Here is a 22523-nt window from a genome sequence, read left to right as displayed (position 1 = left end):
CCGTCACTTCACAAGACACGGAAAACCTCTGTTGGTCTGGAGGAGCTGCAGCAGTTATTTCTGCACAAACGTCCCCTGTACATTCACTAGATATTCTCAGAGCTAAACTAACTCTTCTGCAGTGTGGAGGGAGCGCGCGTTCACGTCTAGAGATGGAGCGAGCTGAGCTGTCTGAGTGAAGGCGAGCAGGCAGAGGAGGAGGGTACAGCGGCCACACGCGAACGCACATATGCGAGCGCGCATGTGTGACGACCCGCTACATTTATGCACGTACAAAGTTACAAATAGTCCCTTTAAGTATTTTACTAGTATTAGTACTACATTAATATCATTATTTTTTTTTAACTTTCAAGATGTTTTAAAAATTTCCTGTATTGTGTTGTTAATTGTACCACTCTACGAGCCTCTACAATTCCCCCTCGTGGACAAATAAAATGATTTGAATTGAATTGAAATGAATGTTTTATCCTGTTTGACTTTTATTTTGAAGGCATACTTACGTAGTTTCCGGTACCACTGTGACGTTCTCTAGCTAGTTTGACGCAGGTCATTAACAGCTGCCTGGTTGCTAGACGACTACAATCTGCAACACTGATGTGAAAACAGTCACCTCTGCGCGGAAAGAAAACAACATTTTAACGGATATTCATGAAGATATGATCACCAGCGTGTATCACAGCATCACCGGCTCGTTCACTTGGAGAATACGTAGTGTTAATGTGGACGAAATATCCGAGTAGTAGTTTAGCTAACGTCTCTTTTGTTGCTCCATGTTTTTACTAACGTTAACTAGCAAGAGAGGAGACCTGGTATAGCGCTGTTTGACTCGTTAAGAAACGATGAGAAGGTTAACGAACACACGGAGAAAGTCAAGTTCTCCAACTTAACGTGACTGTTTTGCTCACCAGCTATGTTTAGATCTACTGCTAAGATGTCTCTGGAGGAGAGTGATGAAGACTGTGAGGAGCTGGTGAGTCCTTAGCTTTGGTTTAGGTCAACTGACTTTGTCCCAGTCTTTAGCTGGCTAGTTTACATATTTAAAGCCTGTAGTTGTGCCATGCATGACCCTTGTGTCTTAGCCTGTACACAACTATAGTTTATGGCAGTTATTCCCCAACACGTTTAGCTTGTGACAGCTTCAGTCTTCAGTGATGTCTACTTGTGATGCCATCATTTGAAGATGTGTTGAGTAATTCAAGCAAATCCTTCTTGTTTGTTTGTCAATTGTCTCATTTGAAGGACTTTTAGAGTTATCTTGAGGTTAAAGTGTGCAGCATTTTACAAGAAAAGAGCAAACATTAGAGATAAATCAAAAAATTACTTAAAGGTCCCATATTATGCTCATTTTCAGGTTCATACCTGTATTTTGTGTTTCTACTAGAACATGTTTACATGCTGTCATGTTCAAAAAAATCTTTATTTTCCTGATACTGTCAGCCTGAATATGCCTGCCTCTGTCTTAAACGCTCCGTTTTAGCACATTTTGACGGAATTGCAACAGAATTGCGTTGCTAGGCAACAGCTTGGGTCCATGTGTACTTCCTGTCAGCTGATGACATTCACATACACTGCAACCAGGAAATAAACTGGGACACATTTAGAATGTTATGTTTAAATCTGTGTCAAGGGTCTAAATATTGTATATTTGTGACATCACAAATGGGAAGAAATACAGACAGCTTGTTTCAAATGGAGAGTTTCTGAATATGGGCTTTGTGTATTTCCTTGTGGATTGAGTGTTTCGATACTCTCACCATATTTATATAGGACTTAAGCCTGCTTTATAATAAAAAAACATGAAAATCTGACTTTTTTATAATATGGGACCTTTAATGTAAATCGAATATTTTGTGTAACAGAAGTATTTTGTATCTGTTTTATCCATTTAATCATAAATCCAAATCCTCAGGTTGGGAACCACTAGTTTATGAGGCTTAATTTGACTGACGTAAACTAAAAATAGTCTAAACATTTTAAGCAGGAACCTGCATCATCATCATTATTATTATTATTATTATTATTATTATTATTATTATTATTATTACAGATTAATGCTTTCTCTCTTTGTCTGTCTTTCTTCTGACTGTCAATTCTGTGTCCAACGTAGGTTGTGGATGGGTTCTCTTTCTCTGCTGATTTTTTGGAAAAGGTAAACAAATGAAGTGTTAATGATGAGAATTTCATCTTTGTTTGATTAACACACCTCCCCTCTGCTTTAACGCCTTGTATTTGTTCATTAGCAGAGAACAAGGAGGAAGAGACCTTCTAGCAAGCCTCCTCCTTCTCCAAGTAAGAACCGCTCAGCTGCTCTGTGGGGGGGGTTTAATACTGTAACAAACCCACTTTACAAATGCCATGATTGTTTATATGCAGCATCTCCAAACTTTCTTCAGTTAAACTCAGATAAATCTGAAGCCATTATCATAGGTCCAGACTCCTATAGCGAGCACTTCTACTCTCAATTGGTTCTCTGTCCTGCTGAATCAAAAACCAGTGCAGAAATCTAGGCGTTATTGTTGATAACAAACTTTGACCAACAGGTGAAGTCTGTCATTCAATCGTGCTTTCTGTAGCTTTGTAATATCTGGAAAATTTGATTTTTTTTTATCTCCTAAGAATCTAGAAACTGTCATCCACGCTTTCATTATATCCCGTTTAGACTACTGTAACTCACTGCATCCTTGTCTCACCCAACACAAACCTCTCAAAACTTAAACTACTACTCACAAAATCCAACAGAAGACTCCACATGACACCTGTTTAACATCTCTACATTGGTTACCTGTACATTTTAGAATTGATTTTAAAATTGGAATGATTACTTTTAAAGCACGGTTGGGGTTGGCCCCTGATTATATCACTGACTTACTAATCCTTTACGAGCCTTAATGCAGCCTGAGATCCTCCGGCAGAGGTCTTTTAGTTATTCCTATAAGTAAAGGCAAAAACCAGAGGAGACCGAGCCTTTGGAGTCATGAAACCACGACTCTGGAACGACTTGCTGGAGGAGATCAGGCAGGCTGGCTCTGCTTTGTCTTTCAAATCTCTTTTAAAAACACACTTTTTCAGAATTGCTTTCTCCTAATTGTTTATTCTTCTGCTTTTATTGTAATTGCTTTAACTGTGTTTTAGTACTTCATTCCTTGCTTTTTATTTTTACTGTATCAACTCTAGTTTTATTTATTACTACCTGTTAATTTATCTTTGTAACTTGTTTTTGAAAAGGGCTATATAAATAGAGTTATTATTATTATTATTTATAATAATAATAATAATATATGTGTGTGTGTGTAGGGTCTCCATACCTCTCCAGTATGAGTGTGAAACCCAGAAGAGCAGCAGTGGCAGCCTGGAGACTGCCGAGAGCCTCCCTTGGGGACACCAGAGGGGACACTCCTGTGGAGAGTGGCTCAGCTCGCCTCACATCCCTCAGCAACGGCCATGGTAGATACAGGCACACACACACACACACACACACACACACACACACGGTGTCTCTCCTCAGGAGGGATGGTGGGAGGAGTGGCTGCTGAGGCTCACATGGAAAGAGAGATGAACGGAGCGAGAAGTGAGAGACTCAGTTTGTTCAGCTGGTTGTCTGACTTCGTAGGTGTCCTGCTCAGTACTGATGTCTTTGTGAAACTGATGATAAGCAACTCTGCAAGTGTTACAACAATACTCAATTTGGCTTGATCTATCTGGGATTTCCTTTCACTAATAGAAAATCACTTCTATACCTTAAAGGTTCTCTACCATATCCAGATCATTAATATATCAGCAAACAACTATTTGCAATGTAAAGGTATAGAGGAGTAATGCCTACCTGAGCAGAGAATGAAGTCACTCTCCCTCTGTGTGTGTTGTAATCCGAGCTTCTCCGCACTTTGTTAATTGATTTTTTTCTGGCCACATGGGGCCAAAATAACTCCACAACAACCTGAAAAACACTGAGTCTAGCATTTTTTCAGTTAACAAAGTTGTTACGTCTAACATTTAGTAAATACACTCAGTTGCCAGTTTATTAGGACCACCTAGCTAAAACTAGTGCAGTCTAATGCAACAGTCCTGCAATAAATGATGATGGTTATCATGTGCAGTATTTGTTGATACTGTTTTAGAGGCGTTGATTCAACTTTATGATCATCAGAGGATGTGGTGCTGTTGAACTTGCATTACACAGAGAGGTATTTCTGTTATTTCCCTCCCTTATATAAATGGGCTGGACAAAGTTATAGAAACACCGCAGTTTGTTTATCAGTGTATTTTGTTGTTGTTGCTGAGTCATTGAGAGCAGACTTAGCAGGCTATACAACCAAAAGAAAGAGTTAAAACAGGCTAAAAAAGCTCTGTAGAGTTGCAGATTCTCTATGACATCATGACTTCATGATCTCTGTACTTTATTGCATTGTGCATACTTGTTAATTGATCCTTTGTTATATAGAAAAATTGGATTGGTGGAGTTTGAGGCAGTGCTCAAACTACAAAATGTTAAATGCATGAGTCAGGTGGGGCATTGACTTGTGTAGGGACATATCTTGAACCTCTCTCTGTCTACCTCTTCTTCAGATTTGTCCCAGACGCTGAGATCAGAGTGTGATGTCACACCAGAGCTCCTCAGACAGACGTTGAGCATGAGGAAACACAAACATCTCTCTGGATCCAACGGTGAGAGAATGTGTGGGTGTGTCAGAGTGAGGGAAAGTAGAGACGGGCGAAACTGAAGGTCAGATGAGTTAACTGAGGAGAGGAGACAGTACCAGAAAACAGACTGGAGGTGTTATATAACTGTAAGGTGAGAGTGTGTGTGTGTGATTGTGGACCATCTCCCCATTTGTCTCTATACGTTGCAGGCTCCACCCTCAGCCCAGGTGACTACAGAGAGAAGGAGGACATGTATGATGAGATTATTCGCCTCAAGAAGGTAAAGAGTTACAAAATGAATGTGGTGTATTCAGCTTGTTCATGCATTCAGGAAGAAAACACACACACACACACACACACACACACACGCACACGCACACACACTGTTAGAACACATTGTGCATTAGTGGTAGCAAGGTGGGAGTTTCTTCTTCTGCAGGAGAGTTCAGTGTAACATGATGTGTACCTTGCTAGTCTGCTGAAATGCTACCAGCTCCAGTGTGCTATTCTGTAGTTAACTTTTATTGCACTCTATATATGGTTGGGCGATATGAACGTATATACTGTGCGATGGTAGATTTTACTGGAAGTATAATTTGCTAGGCGTAATATATATTTTGAATTAATTCAGAATTTGATATTCACAAACTGTTGTTTTGGTCACATGAGGTTGGCACGGGTTACCGTGGTTACTCGTCTCCGACCGGCAAGGAGGCTGTGTCTGAAAAGATACATAGTACTGTTTATTCACACAAAAGTATGTTGAACGATAGTACACATATTGGGTATGTAGTACATAGTGTGTTATTTCGGATGCAGCCCAACCGTTTAGAGTCTTTTGTTTTCAACTCCAGTATTGTCTCATGAGAGGCTGTTGTTTCTGTTTGTATGGTAATTCCAAGTAAAAGAGAAAGTACTCAAGTGTAATGAAGCAAGGTATGGTTACTTATTTCAAACCATTTCTTAATTAGATTTGCAGAACAATCACTGTATTGTGATATACGTATATCGTTACCGTGATAGAAGATTTTGACCGTATCTCCCTCTCTTTTTATGTTGAACTTTCCTTTTTGTGTGATTAATCACTCGTGATGTTTTCTGCAGATTCTCCAGGCACAGAAGTCTGACAACCAGCAACTGAAAGCCAAACTACGCCGCCTGGAGGAAGATAACGCTAAAAGAGAGAGACAGATAGAAGAACTGTTGGATCCCACTAAAGTATGGTCTCGAAATTAATATTTTTGTCATAGAAACTTTGAACAACAGACACATTTTAAAAACATGTTTTTTTTTTTCTATAGGGATCTGAATATACTCGTAGTTTTGTGGATAAGAAAAAAGAAGGGAGTGTGGTGAGTATGCCCAGTCTGTTGATGAACATATCAGAGATTATTTGTAGGATTGATTTTACACAGATTTTGGAAAATTGATTGTATCCATGAAGGTTCTCAATGGGCTGAAACAGAGGATCCTGAAGCTGGAGCAGCAGTGTAGAGAGAAAGAAAATGCCCTGAGGTAAAAAAAAAAAAAGCTCCCACCTTTGCAAAAGTCTATTTGGTTAATATGTGAAGCGGCATAATGCTCAGTTTATTCACTTTTTCTCCCAGTAAACTACAAAGTGAGCTGAGGACCACCAACCTGGAGGAGCTGAAGATCACACTAGAAAGCTATTATGACGAGGTAACATGACGGCTTGTTGTTACTTTTCCTCCTGAATGTTGAAGTAAAAAACCTTCTGGTATGTTTCCTTGGTGTGAGAGACGATGTTATCATCACATTTACTTTGGTTGCAGAGTGTGAGTTCAGCTGAGGAAAAGGAAATCTCCACCTAGCTTGTGAAGTTTATGTTTGTGTGCATCGTGTTTCAGATCCAGAGGCTGAGGATCCTTCTAGCAGCTGCAGAGAAAAGGTATGCATCTGCTCAATTTCACCCCTTTCAGCCCGATACGGGATGACGTATTTTTGTAGGCCAACCAGGAAGTTAACATCACCCTGGTTCCCTCGACAAAAAGCCGATGGGATTTTTCAATTGGGTTTTGCAGAAAATAAGCTCTGTGGCAAACACACGTTTATGTTACTTGCACGTTTTGTTCAGCAAAATAATCTTCACTAAAGAACACGTGTATCTGGTCCAACAATAGGATTGCTGTAACCTTTTTAGTGATTTTGGCTGTGACTTCATGCCCTCTGCTGTTCTTTATCTCCTGGATATTTGAACATGATTGTAGCCTATTGGCGGCGTGCTGGTTGTTGCATTAACTTCTCATGAAGCTGCCAAGTAAGCAAAAGAAATCCTATTAAGATATTGTTCATTGCAGTGTAAATATTGCAGATTTCACTTTTTCAGATCTCAAACACACTCGAAAGATCAAATCAGTCACTTTCCTTCCCCTTCACCAGCATTTAGAAAGGCTGAGGGAACCCTGGGTGTAAACGATGGCCACACAGATCAAAGGATATTGTTGCAGGATTTGTGATGAATGTTGAATGTAAATCCCTCTCTTTGTGTCTGCAGTAATCGAGCAGACAGTAAATGCTCCCAGAGGCAGCTGAAAGTTTTAAGCACCACGGTTCATCGTCTGTCTGAGAACCTGAAGCAGCTCCAACAGGAGAATGCGGCGCTCAGACAGGAGCTCGACACCGACAGTCCTGCAGGAGGAATCAAAGGTCTTTCCTCACACACTAAACCACACTGACACCCTCGGCCCAGTGCCTCCAAAACCAACCAGACTAAAACACATTTACTTCATTTGTTCCTTTTATCAATTTCTAGCTTTACTTTTGCTGTACCTCCTTTAAACATGCCTTCGGGAGCAATTTGGGGTTAAGTGTCTTGCTCGAGGACACATCGACATGTGATATGAGCAGCTGGGGATCGAACCACCAACCCTCTGTTTGGTGGACGACCTGTCTTACCCTCTGAGTCACAGTCGCCATATATCTCCCAAACATTCTGACACTAAAATGGCACTTTTCAGACGGACAAATCAGGAGAAAATTAACTTTGTTCGAGACCTTTCTCTGTCTCAGCAACATCGGGCAAATAACGTTTGCTAACGTCCTAGCTAAATATGTCCGTTAGCTGTGTAAATATCTAATGTTAAAGAAAATAAAAATACATTATGCAAATATAATCCAATCTGCTTTCATCCATCCACACGCCATGACCACGCCCACTTAGGAGACAGGAATTGTATACCATTTCAAACCATTGGCGGAGCTCATAATGCGTCATCTTTGTTATAGAGTATCTTTGGTACAAATACAGTGGAGTACAAACCATCCATCCATCCATTATCTGTAACTGCTTTTCCTATTCAGGGTCGCAGGGGGAGCTGAAGCCGATCCCAGCTGACATTGGGCTAAAGCGGGGTACACCCTGGACAGATTGGCAGACTATCACAGGGCTGACACATAGAGACAGACAACCATTCACGCTCACATTCACACCTACGGGCAATTTAGAGTCAACAATTAACCTGCATGTCTTTGGACTGTGGGAAGAAGCCGGAGAACCCGGAGAAAACCCACAGTAACACGGGGAGAACGTGCAAACAGCCATCAAAAATGTAATGTAAATTAAATGTAACAAAACATAAAATAATAAAACATAATGACTATCTATTAATCAACAGTCCTGCAAACAAAAGTAGCAAAATATCAGGTCATTGGTGTCTTTTAAAGATTGTTGTATTCTGCACTGTAATGCTAATGAAACAGGTGTGTGTTTGTGTGTGTGTGTCCTAGGTTACAGAGAGTGGAGTAAACAGAGACTGTTGAGAAGGCTGTTGGAGGTGGAGAAGGTGAGAGGAAGCTGTAACTAGTTGTCCATGTAAACACATGCAGTCACCTGTGACAGATTCATCACAGACCGACTCCTCTCTCCTCTAATCAGAGGCTGGACGACAGCAGAAGACACGCCCAGTCAGCCAAACGCAGAGGCCGATTGGACCAGGAGGTCCAGGCCGCGCTCACGGAGATTCTGGGGTTTACCATGGCAACAGAGGCAGGGGTCTCCGTGGGAACGATCACTGAGAAAAGGGAGGAGGTTTGTGATCTGAGAGAATGCCTCGGGCAACTGGAGAAGGAGAGGGTGGAGCTTCAAGAGACGCTGTCAAGTAAAGAGTGAGTGAGCAGCAACCTGAGACTGCTTTTATATATGATATACAGTGTATCCATCTATTTAAGCCATAATAAATGTTAATTTTATTATATGTTAATAATCTAAACTCATCATATACACCAGAGGGAGAATTCAAGGTGGTTCATCAGACTATAAGTAGAGTTTATAAAGCCCCTGAATTTAGTTCTTGAGGCTGAATCTGTGTTGTGTTGGTGTTTTCAGTGATGAATTGAGACATTTTAGGACGGAAAGAGAAGAATTGGAGACGGAGACAGAACGATGGAAAGCTGAGCAGACAAATGAGCGGGACAAAGAGAGACAGCAGCACAAGTATGTTTTAGTTGTGATGTGCCATTAATATGATTAATGATGTGTCATTTGACTCAACCTGCCACACTATGTATGTAACATCTCAATAGCTCTGCTACAGTAAGATTTCTAAAGTTCTGCTTGTTTTTAAAATCAAAACATACATTTTCTTTGAATGTGTGGTGGAATTTAAGAGAACTGTCACAGACTGCTGTTGGATTTACATTTGAAACAGTGATTTTATGGGGAAATCTACTTCCGCCCATCCCACAGATCACAGCTGGTGCCTCTGTCACACAGATACTTTGTAGTTACTTCAAAAATGGCCCAGCAAACACAGTTGGCATCATTATAAAGATCCACTGCAGAATTGTCTGTATGCAAATAATGTCTAAATATAGAACAGCCAGGCAAGACAAGGAGATGAGAGAAAGAGATGTGGCAGTGTGGGAGATGGTCAGATCAATATTATAAAGAAATGATAAAGAAGAGTTGTTTACGGATGCAGTTTACCTACTCTGCCAGTACTTTCAGCTGGAAAGAGTCACTTTTACAGTTTGTTTAACTTAAACAAACTAGCCCTAAAGCATACTTTTGCTTTATGGTCTATTTGACTCTAACGGGACCATAATTTACTAAACGAACATCATGCTGTATGGAAGAAGAAGACCTGAAATTAGTGATTGAGACCATAAACTCACGTTTACAATGTTTACTGAGGTAATAAATCAAGTGAGAAGTAGGCTCATTTTCTCATAGACTTCTATACAATCAGACTTCTTTTTGCAACCAGAGGAGTCGCCCCCTGCTGGCTATTAGAAAGAATGCAAGTTTAAGGCACCTCAGCATTGACTTCACTTTTCAGACACGGAGGTTGCCCACTGTTACAGTTACACTGTCAATACCTAAACATAAGAATCTTGCGAGAGTTTCACAATGTGTGGGTTACCTTCTAGACAACCAACAACAACATGTGTCACTCGCTACCCGATCCGTACATCCTGCCCAACTCGCTTCTTTCTCATCTCTGTTGACGGCTGCACATGCGCAGTACCGATTGGGCAGGTGCTAGCGGAGAGTGTAAGGGCAGCCAGAGCAGGCAAAATGTCTGAAGTTTGGCAATATTTTACCCTGGAAAATTTGTCAAACTAGATAATAATAGAAAGTTCTATGACATTCACTCTCTGTATGTATTTATTCATGTTTTACAAAGGGTTTAACCTGAGCCAGGCCATACAACAATGATAGCGAATCCCTACAGGGTTGGTAGTATACAGCTGTTAAAAAATAATGCTAATTTATATATAGGGCTGTCAATTGATTAAAATATTTAATCGCGATCAATCACATGATTGTCCATAGTTAATCTTGATTAATTGCAAATTAAGCAAATTTTGTATCTGTTCAAAATGTACCTTAAAGGGAGATTTGTCAAGTATTTAATACTCTTATCAACATGGGAGTGGGCAAATATGTTTGCTTTATGCAAATGTATGTATATATTTATTACTGGAAATCAATTAACAACACAAAACAATGACAAATATTGTCCAGAAACCCTCACAGGTACTGCATTTAGCATAAAAAATAAAAAATGGTATCAGAACATCTCTACTTGATCTGATGTATGTGTGACATAATAGGTTCCCTGTCCAAAACCTCTCAGAAAATAAAATGTATATTTAGCTCAAAACCAAAGTAAGCCTCAGCTAACTAATTGCTAACTATTAGAGGACGTACACTATGCCTGCTAGTTTTTGTTTATGTATTATTTACGCGGGTGCATTTGTGTTTCCCAGACAGGAGCTGGACCAGTTGTGCGCGAGGATCCAAACTCTGGAAGACAGAAGTAAACCTGCACAAGCGGAGCTCTCCTCTCTCTCATCACTGGAGATTCATGAGGACTTTCAGACTGGTGCAGGTCTGGAGGAGGGAGAAGAGAGGGACACTGGAGGTGAAGAAGAGAAGGAGGGGGAAGGAGATGAAAAACTGGGTACAGATGCAGAGAATAAAGAGAGAGAGAAAGCAACGTTGGTCATCCAGACAAAGTGGAGGAAGCACAGAAACAGGGTATGTAACACACCACAATTATGTAAAAGAAGTCATTGATGTGTCAGAGAAATATTATATAAATACAAAAATGTCCTGACACTTTTATCCCAGATTTGTCTTTTCATCTCCCTCCTCTCTGCATTCTGTCTTAAGGACATTGTGATGTTGCAGTCTGCGTTAAGAGGTCATCTCCTCAGAGAGTCACAGCTCAAGGACCTGCTGAAAGATGCACAGAATAAGGTTTCACCCACTCACAAACACTTCCATACAGACTCACAGTCACTCTGGGTACGTTCCAAATCGCATACTTTCTTTACTTTTAGTACATACTGCAGCTGCCCTTACAAAGTACACACTGTTGCATACAGTATGCTTGACCCTCTTGCTCATATATCCACTGCACAGAGGATTGTGGGTCAGAATAGCCAGAAAAGCATGCTGGCTTGCATACTGCTAAATGTGACCGGATGTGGTAGAACATCCTGGCATTTTTGGCATACTGCATTTGACATACTATGTACTGGGACATACTTAATCTTTTTCTGGCAAACTTAATAGTGTGGTAGAGTGATAGACACACATTACACTTCAGAATCAATGTATCTCTCTTAGTATCAATATCATAGTTACTTTTAAAAAACTATTGGCCACTGTAATAAAATATAAAGACTTTATGTTTAGTGTATACTCAAGTTATTCTTCACACTTTTACCAGTCTATAATTCTAGGTTTTATTTTCACAGTACAGTATTACACTACAGTTTGCAGTAAGGCTGCATGATTTTGTGAAAATATCTAATTGTGATTATTTTGACTGATAATGCAATAGCGATAGTGATTTCGATAAAACTTTGATTAATTGTGCAGCCCTACTTTGCACTATAGTCCTCACAATGTTCATTTCTTTGTACTATGTCAGCAATGTTGTGATTTTGGTATCAAGAGTGAAGAAATCAAAGAGTCAAATCAAATTTTATTTCTAAAGCTCAATATTGCAAATCACAAATTTGTATTAGAGAATAGATCAACATAGTAAAATTACAGTGTGGACAATCACGATGACAAATTTATAGATAAGATTGTAAACATATAGACAAATATACGGGCTAGTGTCGCCTCAAATTTCTAAGAAAGTGATCTGCCATCACAGACAGGAGAAACAGTCCGGGTAGAAACCACTGTCCTGCGTAATAGAATCAAGTCGAGGGCAGTAGTGTTTGATGTATCTCACGGTAATCACGATGTGTGTCACAGGATGCAGCGTCACGGCATCTAACGGCACCAGCTTTCTCAAGCCCTGAGAGGGAAGGGTGTTGAAATGATGACTAATTCATCAAGTTTCATGTGTGCTCTTGTCTCAGCCTGGGACAATGCTACTAGACATCATTATGGACAGACTTGTGCTGAAATAAATAAGAGTTGCAGTTTAGTCAAATTACCACTAGTTGGCTCTAAAAAGCATTTTCTAGGAGTTTCTCCCTCTGTCTCACCACATACATGACTTCCTGTCTCTGTCTCCCCCACTGAACATCCCTTATCCCCTCCCGTACTCCTATTTCTTGGTCTCTTTTGCTCTGTCTTTCTTCCTCATCTCCTCTTTTCAGGCCGTAGAGGCAAAAAACAGTAGCCGCGATGTTGCATCCTCCGTAGAAGGAGGGCTGGATGTGGTTGCCTTGACAATGGTACAGTCTGCATTCAGGGGACACTTGGCTCGCTGTAGCCATGCAATAGAGAGGTGACTCATGTTTACACAGAAAAAATTTTAACAGATCCAGTCAAGCATACAGTGCATTTTACAGCTTTATATGTGTGTGTGTGTGTGTGTGTGTGTGTGTGTGTGTGTGTGTGTGTGTGTGTGTGTGTGTGTGTGTGTGTTTGTGTGTGTGTGTGTGTGTGTGTTCATTAGCTCGGGGTTCTCTATGTCTTCTCTAATGGGAAACAATTTGCCCACACTGGTACCAAGAAGAGCTCGCTCATCACACGCACCCAGCAGAACAGGTGAGGTTCACATATATACTTTTTATGTGATTCATTTCTATATTTATGTTATATATTAACAAACACACGAAAAAAAAGTAAGTGACTCAGACTAACCATAAGGTACAAAGCATCGCCCACAAAGAAACTTCAAACAAAGGAAGCTCACTCCTCCCTTTCCAAGACTGTGGTAATGTGAGCTGCCGAGTGCAAGACCGTGGTAACGCTGTTCGCCTCGCTCAGAGGCCATCCTTACCATAATAACACTACTTTAGGAGCAGCGTAAGTCAGACGGTGGCTGGCGGTAACGCGGTTTAGCACTCTGCTGCTCACGTTACCGCAGTTTCACAGGCGTGTCAGAGAACTACGGTGGCCTTCAGGTAATATAAATTGTGAAAGGCTCTGTCTATAGCCAGTGTTTGGTTTGTCTGTTCTGGGCTACTGTAGAAACATTGTGGAGCTACATGGGGTTCTCCATGAAGAGAACCCACTCCCTATGTAGATATGAAGGGCTCATTCTAAGCTAACGAAAACACGTCGATTCTTAGTTTCAGGTGATTATACACTAATGAAAACAGTTATGAATATTATTTTCCATTTCTTCTGATGATCCCCTGAAATGTTACATACTGTTCCTTTAAAACTTGTGTTTACCAGAGATGTGTTCATAAGTTCCTTGGAAATAAGTCATTCAGCATGAAAAAAGCATAAAACACGACTAATCGACTAAATAAATCTTAGTCAATCAAGACCAAAACGACAGATTAATCAATTAATCGACTAAGAGGGGGCAGCCCCTGGCTGTGATGAATCTTGCCTGCACACTGATCTAATTCCTTGGTGCCTGTCTCCTCTGCACCAGACGGAGCTTTTACAGCCTCCCTGTCAAACGAGGAGCCCCAGCAGCCCTGTGGAATACTAATGCGACTACCTCACCTGACCCCTTATAGATCTAAAGTTTCCACTGTTCAAGAGCCTTGTCCTCAGCTCCTTCCTTACCTAAATGGCCCTGTTCGACTCCATCAGCCTCCCCATCGCTTCCCCCTCCGTCTCCCTTTCTTATAGGTTGACAGCAGATGGGTGCATAGAGCAGAGCAGCAATGTCAGCGTTTTTTTCCTGCATGCTTACCAGACTGCCCCTGCATTTGATGTGCAACGGGCTTCACTGACAGATTTTGGACTGCACCAGTTTTAACTTGCGTAACTGATCTGATCTCTTAAGCACACATAGGGTGTCAGTTTTGTTGCGATTTTCTTAAAAACATGCAATTATTTACATTGCACAATGTTATTGTATGTGGAATAAAGAAAACTTTCATTCAAGCATGACATGGCATGGTCCATATATTCATCCTGTTAAAAATAACTAGCTACCTCATTTATCCATCCATATATTTTTGTAGGATGCGTCTGAATTACGTTGTATGTGTTGCTTTGTTGCCAAGGTGCTGCATCTCCCCATAGAGACGGTGAAAATCAGGGAGAGAAAGGAGACCACTCGCTTGTCTCTAGCACTCACTCTTCCAGGATGACGCCCACAACAGGTTAGAGAGACAGGACAGATCCTTTTTGTGTTTGTGGTACTGTTAAAGGCACCCAAGATCTTTGGGTCAACCACAGTTTTGAATTTATATATACTTAAAGTAATATTCTCAAAGATTTTCATTGAAATAAATGTCTGTTAAGTCACTATCTATCGCTGAATGAGGTAACACAATGAGCCTATGGCCCACTGTTGAAAGCCCTTGCTTTTGCAGTATTACAAACTGGATGTCTGTGGCCACACTCCTGGAAAAAATCATAAGCGGCACACAGTGGGCTACCTTCTGAAAAGTGAAGCCAATGAGGAAGTGCCTTAAACTTGCATTCTTTCTAACAGCCAGCAGGGGGCGACTCCTCTGGTTGCAAAAATAAGTCTGATTGTATAGAAGTCTATGAGAAACTGAGCCTACTTCTCACTTGATTTATTACCTCAGTAAACATTGTAAACATGAGTTTATGGTCTCAATCGCTAGTTTCAAGTCTTCTTCAATACAGCATGATATTCATTCAGTAAATTATGGTCCCATTTAGAGTCATGTATTCATGTTGTTTTATTTAAAGCTGTTTAGGTTAAAAGCACTTAATAAATTGATGCCCTGTGGATTATTATATCATACTTATTATAATTATACCTGTCTATCTCCTGCAGTCCAAACAGAGCTTCACTGCTCAGCTGAGTCTGGTGGAGCCGCTGCAGTTGATTCTGACGATTCAGATGACATCATCGTATCTCCGTCACGTCCTCTGAGAAGCAGAGAAGTCTTAATGTTATAGACCTTCTAGGTTGTGTGTGTGTGTGTGTCTGTGTGTGTGTGTGTGTGTGTGTGTGTGTGTGTGTGTGTGTGTGTGTGTGTGTGTGTGTATGAGAGAGTGTCTGCAGGAAGAATTGTTTCTACTCAGAGCCTGTATGTCAGAGACGCGCGCAGTCATACAGTACCAACTCTTTATTGTTTGGGTTCTTATTGAACCTGCAAATGAGAGCTGGAATATTCCAATATTAGTCAGGATAACATTGAACATACACAATGATTGCTGTCTGCAAAGCGCTTTTTTTCTCTACAGTAATAACCAGAATATTCTGGGACGTTAGATGCAGGTTTAGGACATAGACTGTATATAGAGATGGACGACGTGTCTCCACTTCCTCCCACTGTACAGAAGTGAAGCCAAAATATATCAAATATGAAAAAAACGTAAAATTACATCTTTGGGAAAAATGTATTGACGTGTACTTTGACTTTTTAGTTTGTCCCATTTAACATCAGCTAACATGGAGGAGGCAGGGTTTATGACATGTACTGCAGCCAGCCACCAGGGGGCGATCCAGATGTTTTGGCTTCACTTTGGGGGAGCTGTCATGTCGTCCATCTTTATATACAGTCTATGGTATTTCACATGAAGTTAAGAGGCACATAAACACCTCACTTTGCTCTTATTTAGGATACTGTCAACATACAATATGTCGATGCATCCCAGCGTTGATGTGAGGCTATAGGATATTCTCTTTTAGTGCAGGAGAAAGCACTTGTCATGACATTTTTGTTTCATTTGAGCCAAATAGCCCTTTTCAATGAGTCTTATGTATTCAGTAGTTGTTTTGTTTGCCAAAGTGCCTACTGCATGGTTATTCAAATAAAAATTACAGTAATAAATGTGTTCATCTCTCTTAACCTGACCACATCACTTTAAATTCCTCTGGATTTCACAGGCTTGAAATAATTAATGAATCATATTTTGACATGCCTGATTTGTAACACACATTACGCTTATCTATCGTGTGTGCTTAATAAATTATGTCTGATTCTGAGGTATGACTGAGGGATGATTCTCAACTGATGCACTATTTAGTCAAACTGTGAATAAATTATAGATCAGTCTGCTGCAATATAAACACACAGTCAGGACAGTGGAGGATACACAGGGAGTACGTCTAATATCAATAATGATAATAGTGATAACCTATAAGAGGTCGACGGAGAGAATGGATGACTGCAGTTTCCCCCATATGATGTGTGTAACTTCATTTCTGAGACATTCAATAAAATGCTGTTTTTATAATGAAACCTCTCATTTCTAATGTCGTTCTTGTCTGAAAAGCAGTATCCAAGTGTAATTACTCAGGTACTATACTTTGCTTCAGTATTTTTTTTGTGATAACATTTTTTATTTTTTATTATTATTTGAACCGAAGACATCTAGACATACAATCAGTATTACAACAGTGAATACAGGTAAACAAAAGGTAATCAAACCAAACATTATGTATAAAGGACTGGTCAGTAAGATTAACAAAAATATGACATATATGACAAATACAGATTTTAAAGGGGACATATTGTGCTCATTTTCAGGTTCAAACTTGTATTTTGGGTTCTACCAGAACATGTTTACATCCTTTAATGTTTAAAAAAAACTTTATTTTCCTCATGCTGTCTGCTTGAATATACCTGTATTCACCCTCTGTCTGAAAAGCTCCGTTTCAGCGCATTTCAACGGAATGGCAACGGAATTGCGTTGCTAGGCAACAGCTTGGGTCCATGTTTACTTCCTGTCAGCTGATGTCACATACACTGCAACAGGAAATAAACTGTGACACATTTAGAATGTTTACGTTTAAAACTGTGAAATGGTCTAAATATATATTGTATATTCGTGACATCAAGAATGGGCAGAAATCCTGACGGCTTGTTTCAAAACCTTAGTTTCTGAATACAGTGCTGTGTGTATTTCTCTGTGGAGCGTCTCGATACTTTCACAGTATTTATATAGAACTTAAACCTGCTTTATAATATAAAAGCAATAAAAATGACACTTTTTACAATATGGGAAAGATATTTAAGACATCTACACAACCATGCAAAAGAAAAAAAACATACACACACACACACACACACTGTATACAGTGTGTATACATATATATATATATACACACATATACAGTATGTATATATACATATATATATACACATAACTACATACACGCACACACATACACACATACAGTATGCACATACATACATTGTATACAATTCATACATACAATAAAGTTATCAACCTCAAAACTGAGCAGATATCACAAAAGGACATAAAACATTTACACAGACAGTGATTGGGTCAGATAACTTTCAAGTAATATAAAGAGCTCTTTGGCATATTTTGATTTCATTAATTTCAGGGACCTTTAATCTTAAAAAATCACTGGAGTGGTACTCCATGGATGTACTGATGTATGGATGTATACTCACCACTGATTGACTGTAACATGTACTACCATCATTTCAACGTTAGGAGGCGACCTCTTTGCGCACTCATAAACACTCTCTCTCTCTCTCTCTCTCTCTCTCTCTCTCTCTCTCTCTCTTTATCACTCTATCACACACACACATTCACAGAGCTGGAGCTGCCGCAAAGCCCCGTCCTCCAGGGCTTTTTAAACACCGTGTTGGCTTCACGCTCCAACAATATCATCCAATTGAAGAAGAGCCGCCGCAGCAGCGCTTTAACGCACTGAACCGACCGACCGACCGACCGACGGGTCATCGTGGGAACAAGAACAACAGCGAGCCGTTAATGGTGTAGGAAGAAAGAAAGAAAGAAAGATAGAGTTAGCGGGTCAACGAGTTTAACCCCTAATCTGCCAGTCTGGCATTGTTGCTCTCTCGGGGAGTCAGAAACAAGGAGCTTGTCTCGGTGAAATGAGAGCGGACCGGCTCGGTGTTTTCAATGTGGTTGTTGGGACTGCAGCAGCAGCAGCTAGCTCGGTACAGCCGCGTTGATGCAGCAGCAGCAGCGGACACGGCTGTGGTGTTCACATTCACCACCGGATCTGGGAAGACAATAGGTGAAATATATACTGGACTCACCAAGACGACACCAAACGAGAGTCTACATCCGCTTCGGCTTCACTAGGTAAGGTAGTAACCATGGATGTATTAAGGTAGTAACCATGGATATAGGTAGTAACCATGGTTCCTGCTGGGTTCTTCCTTCCTCGGTTGCCTTGACGACTCCGCGAGACTGCGGTAGTTTCAGCGGACAAAGCGGGGATTTAAAACTAGCTCATCTTTTAGCTAACAACGCATTAAGAATAGATAAATAAGGCTTGAGGGCTTGAATATGTGAGGATACCCTCGACTGAGTTGACCTACATGCGTCGGTACAGTAACGTGAGTGTAATAGAAAGAGTCGTGGCTGTGTGTGTGTGTGTGTGTGTGTGTGTGTGTGGTTGAGGTTTGATATACAACGGCCATTTCACCGTCACCGTCCACAACACCGTTACAGCTCTCACGATGAGCCCGTGTGTGTTTCTGCTGTATGGGCGTACAGTGGGTGATGTGAGGCAGCTGTCAGGCTATTGTCATGCTATAATTCATGTACAGTATGTTCAATTACAGTGTGACCTCATAGGGTTAATGTTGCTATTGTGGACATCATCATATCAATACATTTTAATGGCTTGTTGTTGATTAGAGTGGCAATAACAGATGAGCTGTTGTGTATTGCCCACAGTTATCATGATACATTATATTACCTATTAACCCACAATACACCAGGAACTGTGAAGGAAAACAGCCCTTAAATGGCAAAAAAAATCATATTGATCCATTATGAATAACAGCATTTTAAAGAAAATTAAGTAGTATATGTCATATTGCAGTGTTTTAGCCCTTTTTAACCACTCACAGCAGCATATACAAGTGTGTCATTGATGGGAGAAGACATACAAAAGACAGACGTGTTGCACCTTTCCAATTGGTGCAAATTAACAGAAAAGCAAATCATTTTGTTCAATTTATAGGACATTTTTATGAAAACTGTGTATCATGATTAACAAATGGCAAAAGAGTGTGTGCAATGTTTTTGGCATGTTGATGTTAAGATAAGATAAGATAAGATAAGATAAGATAAGATAAGATAAGATATTCCTTTATTACTATTTACAATGACATTTTAGGACATCATCATATCAATACATGTAATGGCTTGTTGTTGATTAGAGTGGCAATAACAAATGAGCTGTTGTAGGCTATATTGCCCAGAGTTATCATGATACAGGCACATTATATTACCTATATTAACCCAGTGAAGGAAAACAGCCAATAAATGGCAAAATAATCATATTGATCCAAGTCATTGTGAATAACAGCATTTTAAAGAAATGAAGTAATATGTCATATTGCAGTGTTTTAGCCTTTTTAACCACTCACAGCAGCATATACAAGTGTGTCATTGATGGGAGAAGACATACAAAAGACAGACGTGTTGCACCTTTCCAATTGGTGCAAATTAACAGAAAAGCAAATCATTTTGTTCAATTTATAGGACATTTTTATGAAAACTGTGTATCATGATTAACAAATGGCAAAAGAGTGTGTGCAATGTTTTTGGCATGTTGATGTTAAGATAAGATAAGATAAGATAAGATATTCCTTTATTACTATTTACAATGACATTTTAGGACATCATCATAATGGCTTGTTGTTGATTAGAGTGGCAATAACAAATGAGCTGTTGTAGGCTATATTGCCCAGAGTTATCATGATACAGGCACATTATATTACCTATATTAACCCAGTGAAGGAAAACAGCCAATAAATGGCAAAAAGATCATATTGATCCAAGTCATTGTGAATAACAGCATTTTAAAGAAATGAAGTAATATGTCATATTGCAGTGTTTTAGCCTTTTTAACCACTCACAGCAGCATATACAAGTGTGTCATTGATAGGTTTAATGTTACTATTTAAAATGACATTTTATGACATCATCATATCAATACATGTAATGGCTTGTTGTTGATTAGAGTGGCAATAACAGATGAGCTGTTGTATATTGCCCACAGTTATCATTATATTACCTATATTAACCCAGGGAAGGAAAACAGCCCATAAATGGCAAAATAATCATATTGATCCAAGTCATTGTGAATAACGGAATTTTTAAAGAAAAGTGAAATGAAGTAGTATGTCATACTGCAGTGTTTTAGCCTTTTTTAACCACTCACAGCAGCATATACAAGTGTGTCATTGATAGGCAAAGACATACAAAAGACAGAAGAAATAGGGGGATGTGTTGCACCTTTTCAATCGGTGCAAATTAACAGAAAAGCTATGTTCAATTTATAGGACATTTTATTAAAACTGTGTATCGTGATTAACAAATGGCAAAAAAGAGTATGTGCAATGTTTTGGCATGTTAATGTTAAGATATTCCTTTATTAGTCCCACAGTGCGGAAATTTGATTATTTGCAGTGTACAGCAGCAAAGAGGGGATAGTGCAGAAACAAGAAGCAGCAGTAAAAACAAAAATCAAGATACAACACAGTGCAAAAAGCAAAACAAAAGTACTAATGTAAATGTTGATTGGCATGTCTGTCCCACTCCTGTTCGTGACTAATCACAGATAACTCATCACATTGACCTTTATAATAATGTCATTACTACAGTTGATGAAAGCAGGTTTTGATGGTAAACAGTAGGGATGCACCGATATCGGGCCGATACTGACTCAAAAGCTGGATCAGGTAGCAGTGACAATGGGGCCAATCTATTACATTCAATTCCATGTTTAAATACTATATACATCATATACTGGTATTTTATCGGGACTGAAAAAGTCGGATCGGTGCATCCCTAAAAGCAAATTACTATGTGAAATGTGTAGGACACTGTGTGCAAGTGAATCCTTAACAAATGGCAAAAGAGTGTGTGTAATATATTGGCATGTTGATGTTGTTTGGCAAGTTTGTCCCACTCGTGTTCGTGACTAATCACAGATAACTCATCAAGTTGGCTTTATAATAATGTCAGACATCAGTAATTCCTCCAGTTGTGGTAAACGGTATAAGCAGCAAGGACTGTGGCTACTGAACCTTCATCTTACTAATATGTTTGGTGAAATGACACCGTTATTAGCCGTTTTCTAGCTCTGCCTGTCATGACAGGGGGTTTGAATTGTGCATGAAGTCATTTATGTGCCCCGTTAACCCACAACGGTCGTAAATTTCTCTACAGTGTCCGCGTGAGGAATCAGTTCAGAGAGTGAAGTGACAGCCGGCAGGTAGCTAAATCAGGATGGCGGCCGTGGTGAACTACTCTCCGCCTTGGTGGGTGAATCTGCTCCACCGGATGCCTCATTTCAACATCGAATTCCAGCTTGTGAGCAGCGACTTCAGACCGGAGGACTCTGAGTACCAGAAGGTAAGACGAATAATTACCTCCCACTCGGAATTCATCATCCCCTTCATCATGCAGCATCACCTTATCATCCCACCTCCTGCCCACACTGTATAATTTCACAGGAGAGTGGCCGAGTGGTGACCGAGGCTGTACTGTTGTGGGTCTCCTCCCTACATCGATCAATGCTTTGTGTGTGTGTGTGTGTGTGTGTGTGTGTGTGAGAGAGAGAGGGAGAGAAATGTCCTTGAATCAAGACACTCTACCTGCTCCATCATTGTTATGGATATATGCAGTGCAGAATTTATTAGTTGGTTAATCGATAGTCAGGTGGTTATCAACCTGGGGTTATGACATCCCCGTTCATATTGTACACTTATTTAACAATTATGCAAAAAAAGTGCAAAACACTTGATTTCTTCATATTTCCATATCAAAATCCAATCATCTTTTCTTCCTGTATCTTTTCTTCCCAAAATATGACATGTGCTCCATAACAGTGATGGCGACAAGGGAGGTATGTGTGGAGCATGGATGTATAAAGAGAACTGGATACAGCGTTAGAGGCGAGGCCCCGTTCATGACCATGACTGTTGCTTAGTAGCGCATGAAGCAAAGGAAGCTTGACTTCCGAGTATAAAATTCGATAAAATTACCTGGATCATCCAGCGATCTTCTGCATCCATTGGGCTCATAGAGCAGG

The 22523-nt window shown here is 40.0% G+C and overlaps 2 protein-coding genes and 1 long non-coding RNA gene across 6 annotated transcripts in view; 2 read left to right on the top strand and 1 right to left on the bottom strand.

The window, feature by feature from the left end:
• Positions 1 to 535: 535 nt before the first annotated feature.
• Positions 536 to 15698, top strand: iqce (IQ motif containing E). Of its 3 annotated transcripts, XM_037763756.1 has the most exons (22): positions 537 to 970; positions 2108 to 2149; positions 2241 to 2289; positions 3295 to 3444; positions 4567 to 4665; positions 4851 to 4921; positions 5746 to 5859; positions 5943 to 5993; positions 6086 to 6156; positions 6249 to 6321; positions 6510 to 6550; positions 7157 to 7308; positions 8389 to 8444; positions 8537 to 8766; positions 8987 to 9094; positions 10873 to 11143; positions 11279 to 11365; positions 12730 to 12860; positions 13032 to 13123; positions 14548 to 14646; positions 15294 to 15429; positions 15476 to 15698. In XM_037763756.1, exons 1-21 carry the CDS (start codon positions 911 to 913, stop codon positions 15416 to 15418), a joined length of 2172 nt encoding a protein of 723 aa, XP_037619684.1. In that variant the 5' UTR covers positions 537 to 910; the 3' UTR covers positions 15419 to 15429; positions 15476 to 15698. The 3 variants fall into 3 exon arrangements, with proteins under 3 accessions (XP_037619685.1, XP_037619684.1, XP_037619683.1); XM_037763757.1 differs by having other exon boundaries at positions 536 to 970; positions 2244 to 2289; positions 15294 to 15698; XM_037763755.1 differs by having other exon boundaries at positions 15294 to 15698.
• On the bottom strand, positions 11708 to 18645 carry LOC119484718. Its single transcript, XR_005206105.1, has 3 exons — positions 18508 to 18645; positions 15277 to 15388; positions 11708 to 12528 (listed from the first exon to the last, which is right to left on the bottom strand). It is a non-coding gene; the product is annotated as an uncharacterized LOC119484718 (long non-coding RNA).
• LOC119484717 (protein tweety homolog 3-like) overlaps positions 18034 to 22523 on the top strand; it is a 37791-nt gene continuing 33301 nt past the window's right edge. The window contains exons 1-2 of one of the 2 annotated variants that reach the window (XM_037763758.1): positions 18034 to 18553; positions 21659 to 21844. In XM_037763758.1, coding sequence (XP_037619686.1) covers positions 21719 to 21844 — 126 coding nt within the window. In that variant the 5' untranslated portion in view covers positions 18034 to 18553; positions 21659 to 21718. Of the gene's footprint in view, positions 18554 to 18790; positions 18811 to 21658; positions 21845 to 22523 lie in introns of those variants that run through there. The other variant, XM_037763760.1, reaches the window with a different exon arrangement.

The sequence above is a fragment of the Sebastes umbrosus genome, chromosome 3 (genome assembly GCF_015220745.1).
Source record: "Sebastes umbrosus isolate fSebUmb1 chromosome 3, fSebUmb1.pri, whole genome shotgun sequence".
Classification (NCBI taxonomy): Eukaryota; Metazoa; Chordata; class Actinopteri; order Perciformes; family Sebastidae; genus Sebastes; species Sebastes umbrosus.
The sequence above is the reverse complement of the archived record's forward strand: the minus strand, read 5'-3'. Positions and strand labels throughout refer to the sequence as shown.

Excerpts from the sequence above, each read along its gene's own strand:
- iqce (XM_037763756.1), top strand. The coding sequence starts at position 911 with ATGTTTAGATCTACTGCTAAGATGTCTCTGGAGGAGAGTGATGAAGAC. Across the intron at positions 3,445-4,566 it reads ATCCCTCAGCAACGGCCATG|ATTTGTCCCAGACGCTGAGA; the intron begins GTAGATACAGGC and ends CCTCTTCTTCAG. Across the intron at positions 6,322-6,509 it reads TAGAAAGCTATTATGACGAG|ATCCAGAGGCTGAGGATCCT; the intron begins GTAACATGACGG and ends ATCGTGTTTCAG.